The sequence below is a fragment of the Dermacentor silvarum genome, chromosome 8 (assembly GCF_013339745.2).
Source record: "Dermacentor silvarum isolate Dsil-2018 chromosome 8, BIME_Dsil_1.4, whole genome shotgun sequence".
In the NCBI taxonomy this organism is placed as follows: domain Eukaryota; kingdom Metazoa; phylum Arthropoda; class Arachnida; order Ixodida; family Ixodidae; genus Dermacentor; species Dermacentor silvarum.
The window spans coordinates 31,988,113-32,005,876 of NC_051161.1; the positions used below are offsets into that span (position 1 = coordinate 31,988,113).

The 17,764-nt window shown below is 44.1% G+C and overlaps 1 protein-coding gene across 1 annotated transcript in view; it reads right to left on the minus strand.

The window, feature by feature from the left end:
- Window positions 1-7,466: 7,466 nt before the first annotated feature.
- The window catches only part of LOC119462057 (kinesin-like protein KIF11), a 34,166-nt gene continuing 23,868 nt past the window's right edge, over window positions 7,467-17,764 (minus strand). Inside the window, exons 15-16 of the mRNA XM_037723408.2 lie at window positions 15,674-15,813; window positions 7,467-7,564 (exon numbers count right to left, since the gene is read on the minus strand). Of these exons, the coding sequence (XP_037579336.2) occupies window positions 7,511-7,564; window positions 15,674-15,813 (194 nt within the window). The 3' untranslated portion in view covers window positions 7,467-7,510. The remainder of the gene's footprint in view (window positions 7,565-15,673; window positions 15,814-17,764) is intronic.

The following is a 17,764-nucleotide window of genomic DNA, read 5'->3' on the forward strand; positions in this document are numbered from 1 at the left end:
GCTGCGAAATTTTCCGAATTATCGGGCAATCGAAAAAAGCAAATTTGAATGAAGAAAATGAAGAAAGACACGGTTTTCATGCCGTGTCGGGAGGGCCCCGTGTCATCAATATCTTCACATCCCTTCACCCGTGTACTTAGATTTAGGTGCACGTTAGAACCTCAGGTGATCCAAATTTCCGGAGTCCCCCACTACGGCATGCTTCATCAGATCGTGGTTTTGACACGTATAACCCCATAATTTAATTGATTTTTAACATCCCACACTCCCTTCCTCCCCTCGCGTGCGCTTGATCACGTTACCGCGAGCGAGCTCCCCTTCCCCTTTTCTCTTGCTCGCACGGGAAGAGAAAAGAGTGATTTAGAGCCCTTGCATAGGGAATTTATTGCGAAAGCCCAAATTACCCATGCATTTTAAACTTTACCTACACATCACCCATTACCTGGTCCTTGCAGTCACCAAACATGAAGAAGGTGCCTTTTTTAGTTCAATGAGGACACAAGGCGAGCCTACCATATCACGCATGAAAAAGTAAAAAAAAAAAAAATCTAAAAAAAGTAAAAAATAATCATTTGTAACGCTTCTAAATAAGCTACTAACGTTAGAACTTCGCGACACAATGCATTTAAAATGCTGCTTATTCTTCTAAAGTACAAAATTTCTGAAACACAGAGTTGACATTGGGAAACATGGCCAAAGATTTGCCACGGTTGAACGTGGTTAAACTAAGTTTGTCGAGCAATAGCACAGTTTTGCTTGCTTTGAGAAAGGACACAGACACTGCTCGGCGCCGTCAGCAACTACCGCATCTACAATTGTGCCACAAGACAACACACAGACGCTGCTCGGCGCAGCAGCAGCAGCGAGCAAATTGACCTTCATGCTGCGTCTCGCTTCAACGCGAACTAAACGTCGAAAGCACAGCGCATACGAAGCTACCAGCACTGGGCGCACTGTGTACACATCGCAAATCGCTTTGAAGATGAGGCGCGCGTGACCACCCACTTTGTTCACATCACAGATTGCTTTCAAGATATGGAAGCCCACGCGGCGTCGACAGCAGCCGCCGGTAATGGCAGGCTATGTCCCAGTTTGACCTTGACTGAGCATGGTCAGATTTACGGAACGAAGCGTTTTCTGGGTTTGTACCAGTAGTAGTACAGCTTTCGCTCTAATAACAGTAGTGATACATGCAAAGGCTTGCTTGAGATGTTTTAAAGCTGTGTTTGATCAACAAACATTTACCATCGCACATAAACTTGGTGTATTACTCCCCTTATGTTCGCAAAATTAGACCTCATTTGTTGTTGTAATTATGCCAGCACAGCAGTAAGCACACGCGATTGACCGGACATGGGGACCCCTTCCCTGAGCTACTATACACAAACGCATTACGTCATTCGGCACGTATATAATAAAGACCGCCATGCACCTCGATGCGGGATTATTATTTCTTCTCCTTTTTACAGTGCTCATAAACACACTAATAACACTGTGGACCACTTGCACATGTAATTTGCTGGAAAAGGCGCATTTAACCTGTTCATTTGAAACATCCCCTACACATTACCCACACCATACTCCTAGCTTTCGATATGCGAAAACACCTGTTTTCCCCCACTACAGCGTGCCTCATAATTAGATCGTATTTTTGGCACGTAAAACCCTATAAATTAATTTTAACTTTCTTTATAGCTCCTAGCTTTCCCCAGATATAAGCAAGATACCTTGTTTAGCTCACCGAGGACACCGGAGAAACAAATTACGAGTCTCATACGACTCACAAGAAACACATGGAAAATAAGGGTTTAGCAATTATCTGCAGCAATTCCATTTAAAGCAGGAACGTGAATGTTTAGCAAGGCATCTCACTCAAAATTCTTCATATCCTGACAAAATTTCAAGTTCGTATAACGTGCACTTGTTTTAGGATTTTGGGAAACATTTCAATTTGTGGCAGTATATGGCACCCTGGAATGCTTGAATGAGTAACTTTCTACAAAGCTGTAATGAACCTACACAGAATAAACATTTTTCACTCTCCACTCAGAACATAGCTTCATACATCAAATAAATGTAAGCAAAATTTTAAAATTTAAATTAAATTATGGGGTTTTACGTGCCAGAACCACCATCTGATTATGAGGCACGCCGTAGTGTGGGACTCCGGATTAATTTAGACCACCTGGGGTTCTTTAACGTGCACCTAAATCGAAGTACACAGGTGTTTTCTGCATTTCGCCCCCATCAAAATGCGACCGCCGTGGCCGGGATTCGTTCCCGCGACCTCGTGCTCAGCAGCCCAATACCATGTAACCACTGAGCAACCACAGTGGGTCAAATATAAGCAACGTTCTTCACATAGTTTGCCAAGGGTACCGGAAAAAAAAAAAAAACAACTAAATGCCGTGTATAACACAAAAATTGCGAGATGGTTGAACGAGCACTCGCCAATCGAAAAGCAAAAAGAAAAACGGGAATGTTTTTGGCGTTTCTGCACCCAATACGGGTGCCTTGTTCACAATGAACGAGGTGCATGGCGGTCTTTATTATATATGTGCTGAATGAAGTAATGCTGACCCCTCCCTACATCCGAGAGGGCAGTCTTTCACAGCTCAGGGAGGGGTCCCTGTGTCCGGTCAATCGCGTGTGCCAGTAGATTACATGCAAAATGGTTCAAGGAACAAACGGGCTGATAATTTCTTCTCCTTTTCGATGACGAAAGCCGATTTTGAATCAATACTGTGACCTGTTTTTTCGTGATGCCCTGGTAGTGCATTTGACACAGTGTGCCACTCGGCTACATCATTGCGGTGCTGTTGTAGCCTTCTTTTTAAGTTCCCAGTTTCGCCTATATATTTCGCACTCCGCTTATGCTCTACTGCTGTCGCATGAAAACTTGAGCTGAAGAGAGTGAAGAAAGACTTACTGAACAATGGCTATCTCGACCAGCCTATAATGGCGGAAGAAAGGCGTGCTGCTAACCCTCCTGCCAGAGCAAGGATAATAAGGAAAGGGACTTCACTTCCTTATGCACGAGGGGTGAGCGAGTCAAATTCAAGGATTTTCAAAGATTACGAAGTGCGAATCTGGCACATCTCTACAAGCAAACTAATGGAGCAACACGTCAGAGTCAAAGACCGCCTTGAAAAAGAAAATATCCTGGCATCATTTACAAGATTTCGTGCCAAGACTGCCAGGCGTACTATAAGGTGGAACTGGGAACTTAAAAGAAGACTACAACAGCACTGCAGTGATGTAGCCAAAGAGCACACGGTGTCGAACGCACTGGCAGAGCATCACGAGAAAACACAGTATCGATTGGCAATCGGCTTCCGTCACCGAAAAGAAGAAATTAAATTTTGCTTCAGCTGTGTTTTGTTGGAAAGTGTCCACTTTCAAATTGTGAAAGGGGGGGGGGGGGAGGCAATCTCCACTTTTGACAGTGGGGGGGGGGGGGGCACGTCTGTGTTGGCAGTGCTAGAGGGCATAGATAGATAATCTATGCCCTCTAGCACTGCCAACACGACGCTGAAGCTGTTGTAGTCACGATGTTGCAGCCATTGGGTGATTAGGTGATGTGTGTACTGACCAGTCAAGCTTGAATTATCCGGCATGGACCATCCTTAGGATTGAAATAATAGTACAGGCATTGGTTGGGACATTCAGTGAGGATTAAATTAACCAAAAAATCAGAACAAACATGGTCAAATCAACAAAGTCTACTGTATTAAGAGCAGAACAGAGGCGGATATCACAATCAACTCCATGCAAGGCACCCGAGAGGGCAGTCTTTCACGGCATCAGATTGTTATCTAGAAAAGTGGGACAGGTGGCATGCATCTGTCAGCAGAATGCATATCTATGACAAAGGTAGTGAAGGCGATGTGTTTAGTCAAGTCTTTCTTGCTTAGTCAGAACCCTTTGATTCCAGTTACGCGATGGTCATTAACTTTCAATGATTAATAATGGACACATTGATCTCAAGTGCAGCTTCACTATGGTACATATGTACTAAGCTGCAAATCACTTCAAATCATAGGTTAGCACGACGAATTTTTCCTCCTCCTCACCAAAACCTCAAAAAAGCACAGGCCGTCACTTACAGACAGTTGCAGACTAGGACATACATCACACCAACAACACTAAGCAGGATCAATCCTGACCTTCCTACTGCATGCAGACACTGCGGCCACGAATACAACTTCGAACACATGCTCTGGCTGTGCCCTGCCAACGCGGGCACGGACTTTCCTGACCAGTCCTCCTGGGACTCAGCGCTCAAAAGTACAGAGCTCATCGCTCAGCTCAAGGCTGTCCAGAGGGCCCGGGCCGTCGCCGAAGGACTCTTGTCTACCGGCCCTGACCTGGGTGGAGCCAACGAATTGATTGGCGGGGCCTCCGGCCCCGCTTTAATTCTTTCTCCTCAGGACCTCAATAAAGTTCGTACTCACTCACTCACTAAGCTGCAAGTACATAACTTTAAATATCTACTGCACCACGGCCACTGGATAAAAAAAAAAAAAAGGTGCCGCACAATAGAGGCACTGAAGCAAAATTACCCTTGCCTTTGTTATACCATGCACTTTTTTTTTGTGGCTACAGTTGTGACACAAACACTGGTATACAACCTCACTACACTTGCCTGCACTGAGCCTGAGAAACCAACTCGGGAGCAAGTCTGAAGACTCCTCGATCACCTAGGGTTCCTGAAGAGGCAGACACATGGGAATTGCTTCCCACTGACATACCGATTTCAGTTCAGGTTTGCAAAAATAGGAGGCTCAATGCCAGCGTGCAAGTGTTCCCAATTTTTGTGCACAAATTCAAGTATCTTCTTGTATTAGGGACTGCATTCGTTCTCATTTGCGCGTCCTTCAAGAAAGTCCCTAATAATAGCAATAATAAATCTTAACATTCTGCAACACTACAGGCTAGACAGAAGAACTTACCCGCCATCCCAAGCCTTACCCAGCCCCCCATCGCTTACCCAGCCTAACTAGCGAAGAGGCAGTAATCCTCAGGAAACTGCAAACCAACAGCTACACCCACGGTATTCTATTGCACCGAATCTCGCCTACCCAGCATTCATATTTCTGCACAAACTGTGATGTCTCAGACACCCTATGCCATATGGCATGGGGATGTGTCGGAAAACATGGCACAGGCTTACAGACACACACACTAACTGAAGAGCAGTGGGAGGCCAAGCTATCAGACCCGGACCCAAAGAGTCAGCGCAGCCTCATCGAACGGGCATGGGAGATGGGCATGGCCCGCAGCTACCTGGAATAAGGAAACCGCCCACCTAGGGCGCAGACTGCGCTTGCTCAGAATAAAAGTTTATTTTCTCTCTTGTATTAGGGAATTAAATGTTCTCGAAAGTTGCTAGGTTGAGTTGTTGGTTCCTTTTAAACGCAGTGTAGTCTGTCTTTACAGATTAACATAAGTGGGGTTTGCCTCAACGCATATATAGAGAAAGAAAAAAAAGAGTTGGCGCAAAAGCTTCAGGGCAACATGACCACCAGTGTCATTAACGATTCTTTGCTGGATTACGATTTCTAGCTTTCTGGTTGCATGGTTCGGCTGCAGGGACACAAAGTCATTTTCATGGCTTTAGTATATTAAAGCTGCTGTTCCAGATTTGTTTCTAAGTCTGCGTCAAGCTAACTGAATAATGTGAAAAATCTGAACCCAATAGTGGTCGCAACTCATTTGTGACAGCTTCTATTGAATTACTAGGTGTTAGCGACAATCTTCCTTTTGCTGTGTTTTTTTGCCATCAACCTTGCCCTTAGTGCTTAACGTTCCGATAACTAAGCAACCTTAACTACACTGGCAAGAGGAGACAAAATTTACTAACCCCCCAAGCGCACTGTACAGACAACAACATACTGTGCGTGCAATGTCCCCTGTGTGACCACTGTTCAGTAATATGCCATCAGTAATATGAAATAAACGCAAAAGTGAGATCCATGCAGGTGGTCAAAGAAAGGAGACTGCGAAAGCCACTGCTTGTGGTCTCGATTTCCCCATTCCCGATTAACTTTAACTCGCATTACAGGGTACCGTCGTAAGTGAGCATCTGCAGTTATCCACTGTTTTATAGTGTCTGCTTACCTTTGAACTATGGCCACTCAGGCAGCTAAGCAGATCCTCTGGCTGGGTTTATGCTGAGATGCTTCTACTCAACAATGCAACAGATACAGATCAAACCGCAAGTTCATTACAATCCGACAACAGGAAGTCATGATCATAGACTGCACTACATATAAAGATGAGACTACACAATGAACGCACACTGCATGACTTTGAATGCGCAGAAGCATCCACCTGTACAGCCGTGCATCAGCAAATCTTACAAGCATATTTATGAAAAAATGCATACTTTAAGTTAGACTTGCTGCATTTGCTTTTATTAATGTGACGTACATTTCTAAAAACTGTGCACATCTTAAATATATTCGATTTACTAGTGTTGTGCGAATATTTGAATTTTCGAATAGTATTTTCCATGGAAAATACTACGCTATTCGATATTCGTTTCGAGAGCAGTTGTAATATTCGCACTTTTCAAAGTGTTGGCAAATGGTCGCGAGTTTGTTTACTGTCTAATAATCAGATCCACTGACAGCCGTAGCCACCACCGTGGCAATGCTATGCCTAGCTACATCGACGTTCGCTAACAAGTTTCTTGCTGTTCGGTGCCGTGTTTCTCATTGAAACAGTTTGCCGCTGTTGGCGAACTGAAATGGCACCGACTACACCTTTGTGATCCTCGCCAATGGCTTCAAAGCTTGGAAAATGAAGCATTGCATGATGCCTGTTCTCAAAAGTTAGCTTTGCCTCAATATAGCAATGCTACGCGGCGAAGCATACCAAAAGTAGGAAGGGACAATTGTCACGGGACACGTTATGTATTCCTTAATTATACACTAAGTTAGAAAAACCAGTTTCGGATCATTAAAAAATTTTTAATAACATTCATAATTGCTCACAAACATTTGCGAGGAAACTCATAAACACCGTTCCAAACTTAAATGTAATATTCCAAAAGAAAGCGATAGGATGAGTAAATAACACTGTCAAATGTATTGCAATGAAGTCATACTTGAATTAATTGTGGTCTCATACTCCCAAATTAGTCCACTTAATCATTACACGTATCCAATAATTATCTTGCATGCCACTTTGCGGCCAAGATTTTTGAACGAAAATATTCGATATTCGATTCGAAAATATTCGGCCAAGATCACTATTCGCTCCAATTTCACTTCGAACTGAAAATTCACAATTCGCACAACCCTACGATTTACTATTACTATTCGATTTACTATTCAAAGTTGTCGAATATTCATTTTTTAGTAGGTCTAGATGTGCATCGTCAATTAATAAAAGCGTGAAAGTGTATTATGCACTACGATAAAATTAAAAAAGCAAAAAGCAAAATGCATGGTACATGTTAAATGTGCTACGCATTTCGCTGCGTCAGTTATTTATTAGGTGTTACTCATGGCAGATTTTTTGGCTTCGCAGTCCGGGTGGCGTTTTCTTTGTTGTCCAGCTGCAGAATGAAAGAAATGAGAGAAAATACAGCAAGTAAGAAAATAACATTTGATTCTTCTTGCACAACTAGCAAGGCAGCTTTAGCTCGGGCCCAACTCTGATGCCACCTATTCAAATACATGTAAAATGCAGAAACGTTTTTCCAAAATAACCACTGGGCCAATTTTAATGAAATTTGTTGCACTTGAGAGAGAAACTTAAATTCTTGCGACTGTTCAAAATGGATTTTCGATTTAAGGCTTGAATGTCTCAAACAGAAATTTCAAAAAATCGGTAAGATTGAAAAAAAGTAGAACCATGAAATTTACAGATTTGTAGCTCTGCACCAAGAACAGATATCGCAGTTCTGTAAACTGTACCCATTAGGAGCATCCTGAAGCGGAAAAATTTGATATATCAATTTTTTATTTTACATGAATTGTTGCGTTGTTTACAAGGGTTTTGCAAAAGTCATATTCACATATTAGTGGTCGATTTGAGAGCTATGTAAAATAAATAAACTTTGTCCGCTTTAAATATACCGAATTGTAAACTTGATTGATAGTTTTGCCTGCTGAAAATTTATTTTTAACTATATTAAAAAATTGACTATCTAAATGAAATATTTCCTTCCAACAGTCACTGGATTTGAACTTTTACTGTTCAATGCATAAAACCATCAAATTTGGTGCAGTGGTTGCCGAAAAAAAAAAGGATTTCTCCTTTTCCATGTATCTAGTTAGTTACGTAGGAGCCCCCAAGCTAAAGCTTCCTCTTGAAGAGAATAAATGACGAAGTATAAACACGGATGCCATCTTTTGAACAACAATGAGGTTGCTAAACAAGGATATGGGATAGACAGTGAACCAGAAACTTAATACAGCAGAACCTCGTTTATATGTTTTTCAAGGGACCACACACAAAAAAACGTAAGAGCTGAGAAAACGTAAACGTGTGGAAGGCAGCAAATTACCATAGCAACGTCAGAAACAGCTGTGAATGGCTGCAAGTACAGTTAGACGTATAAGTGCGCATACTGCGACCGGGGAAGGTGCCTGCACGCGTCTATAAGGAACGCGTACGATGTTCCGTGACAGCGGCCCCTTTCAACTCTTGAAATTTTGATTTCAACTCTTGATTTACGTACTTGGGACAATATTCCTCACCACATAAGACGGCTTTGTTGCGTTGAAGCTGACTGAAGATCACTGACGATTATCCAACACATACAAGACACTTGCTGACCCCAAAATAAACGTAGCCCTGCCCATGGCGGATCCGGTCCAGTGTGCGTGGTTCCTGGTAGGTTTTAACCAATGTAGATTTCTTCGGGTGCTTTGCCTCGCTTGTGCAACTTCCGTCGCTTATTGCAAACTTTGGTAGCTAGTTGCAATGTGCCGATCGCTCGTTGCAACATACGGTCTGGCTTCATCACCAAATTTACGTGACTACCGCGTTCAAACGCAACGTAAGATGCTGGAACATTACACAATGGCAACATATCAAAGGGGAACATAAACATGGATGCGAAAAGGATCTAAGTCGGGACCACGAAAACGTGACAGAGCAGCTGGAAAGACAGCGTGGAACATATGAATGGCGTTCCACTGTAGTATTTTTGTTTTCTATCAATGGTTAGTTTGTACTTGCTTGTACTTAAAAGTTTTGTTGTGCTGTACAGTGACGTCTGACGTAATGCGAAATGCGTAATGCAAAATCGAAAATTTGATTGGTCATGACTTATTTCAATGAGTACACTATAGCAATGATCAAACCGAATATACAATATCAGAGAGAAAAACTGTTACAGCAAAGGAAACATAATTGTTCACTCGCAGCTCAAGGTATGTATTAAGGTAGCAGAAATTTCAAAGAGCAACTTGGCTTCACTGGCCCACAGATGATCAACAAGCTATATATATGCCAGCACGGGGTTTCTGTTGATGTTGGGGGCACAATAATTGCACTTTTTTTTTTCTAGAGGCCTCAAATGCATTTATTTTTGTCAATATTGGTATGTATGCTTCCAACGAATGTCGGACATAAGACAAGTATCTTCGTGTTGGACACAAGTTTGTTATAACTAGATTTTACCCTATGGTGTTTCCTTACAGAATGCAAAGATCTGTCGGAAATCTGCAAAGTCAAGTAAGCTCCATGAATGTGAATACTCCCAGTTTTGAAGAAAAATTTGTCCTTGTACAGGAAACAAGCCTGGCGCTACCACATTTCCAGGGCAGTCGATGCATCTACTGAACATGTGCGAGTTTTCTACATAGCTTTATGCTACTTTGAGGATGACCATTTTCTCTTTGTTCAACATGTACAGTTTGTCGAATATTTCAGTAATCTCACGGGAGCTTCGATCAGCACGCCAGGCATCGCTGCGTCATGGAAAGCACCTGCAAAGGTCAACAGGGTCGACGCATGCGGCCAGAGCGTCCTGGTGTCCATGCATCATCTGCTAGGCTATTCCAACTGAACCTGGCACAGCCCCTGCTGTTTATCAGCAGATCTATTGTTTGCAACCACTTATTGTAACACTTGTGCACATTTCTGCTTGCGTTGGAAGCAGATAAGCAATAGGAGCTACATAGAGCTTAGCAAAATGGCCTGTACGCTCTATCTACATGTGCCCGCTGTCGCTACTTTTGTAGCAGCGTTCCATGACACGGTACTAATTGTCATGTCGTTCGACATTACCCCGAGATTATAAACTAGTGTCATGTGAAAATTCTAATATTTAAATGGCAGTTTTGAATATTGTGTAATTCGAAACTCGCTTCGAAAGCAGACTTATTTTTCAGTGAAGCATACCAAGAGTGAAAAGGGAAACTCACAGGGCAATGTATGTATTTCTTACACGCCAGCAAGCACAGTCTCCAGTCGCAGTACAAACATCAAGAAGTCTAATAAGTGTAACTTAGACGTCTAATCAGAATAGAAGCATTGGCACGGTCCTATCTTCTGTTTACGCTTCCTCTAGTGATTTTAATAGTCAACATTTTTAATTGGTGCATTGTTTTAGTTATGTCTTCTTCCTTGATGGAACAAAGGTAGTTGCATCATGCTTCGCTATTCATTAACATCTGTGCAGCTTTGACAAACGAGTCCTACTGCACTAAATGTTGGTCTCATTCCAGTGGCGCACTGACGGGGGGGGTTGGGGTTGTTTGGGTGTTGTAAACACCCCCCCCCAACGCGTCCAGCCCCACCAGTCCAACGTGTACCTTCAGCGCTCTGTTCACATAGTCATCATTGACCATGATGGAAGCTTGCACAAGTTTGTTGACCATTGGCAATGGTAAAACAGCACAACAGGTGTAGACTAAAAAAAAAGACGTAGAGCACATACAAGCGCTGTGCGTCTTACATCTTCCTTTCGTTCAGGTCTTTCACGTTGGTTTATCACTTCTGAAGCTCATTAGAAAACACCACAGTGCGCATTTTTTGGCTTGAGGTCGAATTTTCCTTTAACAAAATATTTATTGGTTCACTCTTAAATTACTGTGAGTAAAACGCTGAAGAAATGAACATCGTCATCATCCTTGGTGTCATTATTATAATTAGACAGTTTATTTGCTGTTGGATTCCTCTGGCTAAAGCAAGTAAATTGCATGTTTTGCAAAGTGCTTGCTTTCCCCCCCTACACACACACAGACAAAAATTTACCCCCCCCCCCCCCCCTGGCAGAGATTCTGGGTGCACCACTGTCTCATTCTTCCACAGAACAAGTCATTAGTACCAACATGCAGTAGTTCAGGTGCATACAAGTTAGCATCCACTTCTCTGCACAATAGCTATTCGAATTCAAATAGAAAATATTAGTCTCCAATCACTATCTGCTTTGAGTTCACTTCAAACCCACTATTTTCACATGTCTATTATAGACCACTTGGAGAGCTGTACTTCTGTATGTATAGCACTTATAACGTTATCACTTATAGTGCAGAACTGGCTATAACGCGACCTTCTCCGACTCCTATTTATCCTCCCATACAACTCTATGTGAACGAAAAATGCTTATAGTGCAGCCGTGCCTAACGAAATACCAATTATATCGCGGCTTCCACAGGAAAATTCCGCACGCAAGTGCGATAGCAAGCGTGCTTCTCGACGAGGTGTGCCGGGCAATGGGAGAAGAGAGTGACGAGAGTGATGCGGGGGACGAGTAAATGCGAAGAAAACAAATGAAATAAAAAATAAAGCAGTGGCAGCGTGATGCAGGTGCGAGGGGGTTGCCTTGATAACGGGGAAGCCTTTTCTGGCTGCTTATCTGCATCACACCCTTCGCACTGAAGGTGAGCGCATAGTCGCTCTTCGGTTCTTCAGTTTGTGTGCGCCCCTCACGATGCGTGTTGCCGTGAAGTGCAATCAAGTTAGCACGCGCAATACCTGCAATCAGAACGAATTTAGTTTGGTGCTTTTAGGTCTTATGTCATCATACGAGTTTCCATCGCTCTTACTAGTGCACGCACATACAAATTTAGATTGGCGCTCGCAGCAGCAGCTGCGGCTAATCAGCAGAGAAATCAAATTCCGTTTTGCATACACTCCTGCCAGTTCAGCCCGTGCGCATGATCGCAAGCACAATCTCTACGTAATCGTCTACGGGTAGGAACATATCAAGGGAGAGCTTCTCGCGATGGCATGCTGCCCGACATCGCTGTCGGCTAGGCCCAACCTGCGTTCCTCGTCGGGAGCTGGCTACCAAACTTGCAGTTTGATATGGAGTGAACGAAACGTGTCGCAGTGGCTGTACAGTACTTGGAAAAGAGAGGAACCACCTCTACAGTGAAAGTGAGGGCACAGGTGGCACAGGCAAAACACTCGAATGGCGGCAACTTGGTCATGATCGTAATTGTCTCGAACTGAGACACTGTATGGCACCCGAAATTTCGGTCGCCATTCTGGATTGGTTCGGTGGAGTTGGTGGCAGTGCTGCGAGAAATTGCGAGCAATCGAGCTGGTCTGAAAATTTAGTCAGTGGCTTACCCCCCTCTACGTAGCATTTTTTATTGCGATAGCAATTATATGGACACTCCAAGCACATTTCTGCCGTCAGCGTTATCGCCGTCGCCCGAGGTTTCGTATAAAGTCAAGGGCGATAATCGTCGCCGCACGCTGTGTAATCTGTTTGTGCGCAAGGGACGCGCGCTTTCATGGAGAGCGAAAGCTCCCAGCGAAAGCTCCCCGTGAAAGCACGCATCCTTACGAACGCACGGCGTAGAGCAAACGCGACGTCTTCAGTTGCGCTAAAGGCTGTGGGGGGATGGGAGGTAGGGAGGGGGGAGGGGCGACGTGCTGCGGCACCAAATGCATATCTTGCAAACGGGCTGAAGGGGAACTGGCGACTCAATCACCCAAGTGAAAGGAGGAAAGCGGGAAGGCAGGGCGGGAGGGAAGGGGTGCGGCTTCTACTCAGCCAGCAACTGCGTACTTGTACTTTGCACGTCTACGGGCTGCCGCACGTACCGTATCTTGAAAGCAATCTGCATCACAGCTCCTACCTTTGAATCGTAAAAACCAGTCAAAAGACTAAGGACAGAGAAGAGACGTGGCACACACAACAACTTCTCTGTCCTTCGTCTTTTGACTGGTTTTTACTATTCAGTATGTACCAACTGACCCAGAAAGCTACTGTACTCCTACCTTTGCATGCACTGTGCTTTCGCCGCTCAGTTTCCGTTGAAGCGATACACTGCACGAACCTTCGCTCGCTGCTGCTGGCGCACTTGCTCATGCCAGTGTTTTGACAGCGGTTGTGTGCGGTCGTCGAGTGTGATCTATTCAAGTTTCCTTGTGCACGCTTACACCATGCTTGTTAATTCAGTTTGTAAGCGAATGTGTCCAAGTTTATACAGCCGATAAAACTACTATCCTTACTCCGTAAAACTGTACTAATTTGCTATCACAATTGATGTTTTGCCTTTCGCGTGAAACTGCGCCTTTCTGCCTTCGCCGTCGCGTGAGGTTCCATATAAAGTCGGCGATCAGGGCTCTATCTCGCTCACGTGAGAGAGTGAAGCGGGAAGGAAGCGCTGCTGGGACTCTACGCTGTGTCTTCCAGTCGCGCGCAACGCTCCGGAACGCGTTTTACTCCGCACCGCCCAAGCGACCGCGTGCGCCCGCCCACCAGGGTGACTATCTTAAAAGCCATCGGCGGCGGCGGCGAAGTCGGCCATGCGCTGTGTTTTCAAGGCTTAGCTAGCGTTGATGCGAGCGGCAGCACAGACAGCTGTATCCTGTCAATTCACTCACTGCTGTTTCCATGCATACTCACGACAGCGTTTTAAGAGCGAGTATCCGTGGTCATCGAGTGAGATGTGTTCATGTTTGCTTGGGCGTGCGTGACACCATGCTTTTTTAATTTAATTAGTATGCCTATGGTTTACAGGTTTATACAGCTGATAAAACGACTATCCTCACTTCGTTCACTCGTTTGTTATCGCAATCGATGCTTCGCCTTTCGAGTGAAAGTGCAACTTTTTTTTCATGTTACTTTGTGTGCTTCATGCGATGACCGCGATTGATTGAACGCGAACCTTTCAATGATTGTTAATTTGAACGGAGGCAAGCATCCCGGTCCCATGCATCGAATCCCAGATATGCGCAGCTGCTCGGTCTACATGTTTTGCACGTAAGAAGCCTTTGAAAAATGTCTTGGTTATAATGTGGTACCACGTATAGTGCGGATATTCACGACTCTGGCGATTTGCGCTGTAAGCGGTCTATGCTGCATCATGCTACATGCATCGTTCAGGCTAAATGTCCTAGACATCACATTATGAAGGAGTAAACCAATGATAGAAGGAGGCAAATTGGCTCATAGCATTCAAGGGGCTTTATTTGAAAGGTCTTGCTGTTACGGCGTGCGCACGGCTGACACTGCAGCCGTAACGGCAAGATCTTTGCACAATGCAGGCATACTGCAGCAGTTCCAGCCAACTAGAACGCTTTGCTATCATTGTGAAACTACTAGTGTTCCAGTGATAGTAAAATCTATAACAAGTTTGCGAAGAAAAAATGGTGGAAATGGAAAAATGGAAATGGAAAAAAACAAATCAACAAAGCAGAGTAAAGTAAGTTAGTTTCTTGTAAGGAAAGTTGAGCTGTTGAATCCAGGTCTTTGGCAATGCCTCGTCACATGCCTGGTGGTTTTCTCCATAGCTTAATTAACAGCCAAGTCCTGTCTATTTGACATCGCTTCATTTTATAAGGGTTGTTCAATAAAGATGCACTGGGTCTGGTACAGTTTGCGTATTATGGTAATGTTGCGATACCACCAGAACCCTCATTACTTGATGCGGAACACGGCAGTACCAGTATTGATTTGAGGACGAGGTAGGAATTCATCGTCTCCAGATGCGCTGGCTGCGAGACATGGCATCCTCATGTTAGCAACATTACATAAGCTTTTGGTGCGGCTTAGGAGGAAGCTTTGGCTTGAGGTTAACTCATTTCCCTCTGCTGATTTTAATGAAATTTACTGCATTTGAGAAAAAGTGATCTTGAAGTTCTGCTGCCGAGAACTTAAGACATCAAATTTTTAACAAAATTACCAGAAATAGATGCATACAAACAAAACAAGCATTGTTAGAACACTATCACTATTTTTGAACAACACTATCAGTCTTTATTGAATGAACCTCGTAGTTTCCCTGCAATTCCACAATGCTCAAAGGTCCCACAAGACCACCGTGCTTTAGACAATTTCAGATTTAAATAATTCTTACAAACATTGCACTTGCTTACACCCAACCTTACACCCGAACATTACACCCGACACGTTTATTTCCAAGCATAGAAGGCTCAGCTTTTTCTAAACATTAAGCTTCATAGCTGGGGCACCTTGCACATTACCATACGCACCGGGCCTAATTTTAACAAGTGCCAACGTTCCAATTCCTATGGACGGACAATGTTGCACAGTTGTGTTGATTAACTTGCACATGCAAGGACAGATGGTATCCGCCAACACCCTGCAGTATGCAAAAGTTCGGCTGACGATATGATATTTCTTTTGGAAGTTGTAACTGCAATGCCTCGAAATCAGACTTGCAATGATGCAAAGTAGCATACGATGCCCAATGTGATGGCTACTGCACACATACACGGATGCAATTACCTCATCAGATGTAGGCAACACTAGGCGAGTTGCAGCGTTAGAATCAGTGGACGTCCTCAGCCTGTTAAGAATTTGCTCATGAGGTGACGTCTGCGCCAACTCCGTCGGGTATCTGTACTCTCGTCTTGGTGGAGTGCAGCCTGGCAAAGAAAGAGAGAGAAAGATAGCGTACTATAAGAGAGACTACAACTAAGTAATTGGTAAGGTACCACTTGGGCTGACAATCTAGTGAAATACTGAGTAAGTGGAAGATTTACCTGAGAGCTCCCACCTAATTATACACCGAAACAAAAAAAAGCCATTTGGTTAGCGGTTGGGAAACTGATGCAACAAAGTTGGCAGATATTTACCTTTTTCTTTCACAGTACCAAGTTTGTTGCATCAGTTCCCCAGCCACTAACCAAATGGCTTTTTTTTTTCATTCTAGTGTATAATTAGGTGGGAGCTCTCGAGGTAAAGCTTCCATTAGGAAGTTGATTACTAGGAACTAAGAAGTTGATTATTTGAGCAGTGAATTTTTTTGAAATGATTGTAACTCTGCAATAAAAAAAAAAGCAGATCACCATACTGTAAATTGCTTGTATTGGAACATCTAAAATGAAAAAAATCATATTTCATTAACAGCCTAAATTATGCAAATAATTCAGGAACATTTGCAAAGCTTGCATGAACATTGTGACAATTTCCCCAAGCTTGTCAACTTGTACAACCTAGTTGTCTACTTCAGACGCTCTAACCCAGTTCACAGGAATGCAACACAGTTGACTTTTATTAACTCGACCTCCAGAAGACTGCCGGAGTTGATCAAATGATCCGGCAGATTAAAGTAAACAAAATGCAGAAAGAATGCTAGAACATACTGTTGGTTCATTTGGCAGTATTTGTTCTATTCTACCACGCCCACGCATTAAACGTGTGCGCATTTTATAGGTGTCTAAATTAGAAAACTAATGTAGGAATAACATTACAACTCCTAACCGAAGTAGAAATCTAACGCGCACCCGATTCTTACGCTACAAAAACTGCTGCTCAATGGCAGCCGGTTTTGTTAAAGCCAGCTTCGCCACACAGTTTCTAAAGTCAGCTCCGCCGCAATACAACCAGGTTATGCGGTAAAGCATGCAACTGTTATGAAGGCAGTTTTGGTTTTGTGTCCGATTCCACTGCGTTGGCAATTGTCGGCCTATTTCCTTTTATTGCGATAGCAATTATATGGACACTTCCACTGGATTTCTGCCGTCGCCGTCGCCGTGAGGTTCCGTATAGATTTTAAGGGCGATAAAATCGTCGCCGCGCGCCAAATGCGCGAGCGAAAGCGCGCAGGGGACGCGCGCTATCACGGAGAGCGAACGCACGGCGGAAAGCAAACGCGACCGTCGCGTGAAAGGCCGTGGGGGTATGGGAGGGAGGAAGGCGGGGCGGCGCTCCAGCAAAGGCGTATCTTGCCACTCAATCTCCCATGCGAAAGCAAAAAAGTGGGAAGGCAGCGCTGGAAGGAGGGGGGGAAGGAGGGGGGGCAACTTCTCCGCACAACTCCTCTGCACTTTGCCCTGCGTTGGCGGTCGCCCGCACCGACTCTTATCTCCACACGGCTCTGACCTTTGTATGCGCTGCGCATTCGCCACTCAGTTTCCGTTGAAACGATAGACCGCGCGAGCCTCTGCGCTTGCTGCCAGCGTTTTGACAGTCGTCGTCTGCAGTCAGTCATTCAGTGTGATCTATTCATGTTTGCTTGTGCGCGCTGACACCACGATTGTTAATTCAGTTAGTAAGCGAATGTGTCCAAGTTTATGCAGCCGACAAAACCACTATCCCTACTCCGAATAGCTCTCTAGTAATTTGCTATCACAATCGATGCTTAGACTTTCGGGTGAAACTGCAACATTTTTTTTAAGAAAGCTACACTGAGACAGACGCTGCTATAAAGGGGTCATTATCGAGGTCCCTATAGGGGCGCGTAGTAAGATGCATGCATGCCAACTGGTAAAGTTCAAATTAAACAGCGAAGGCAAAGTTTAGGAACGAGATAACGAAAATTTGGGCCTATAGAAATGCATACGCGACAGTCGGGACCGTCGGTTGGGATCTAAC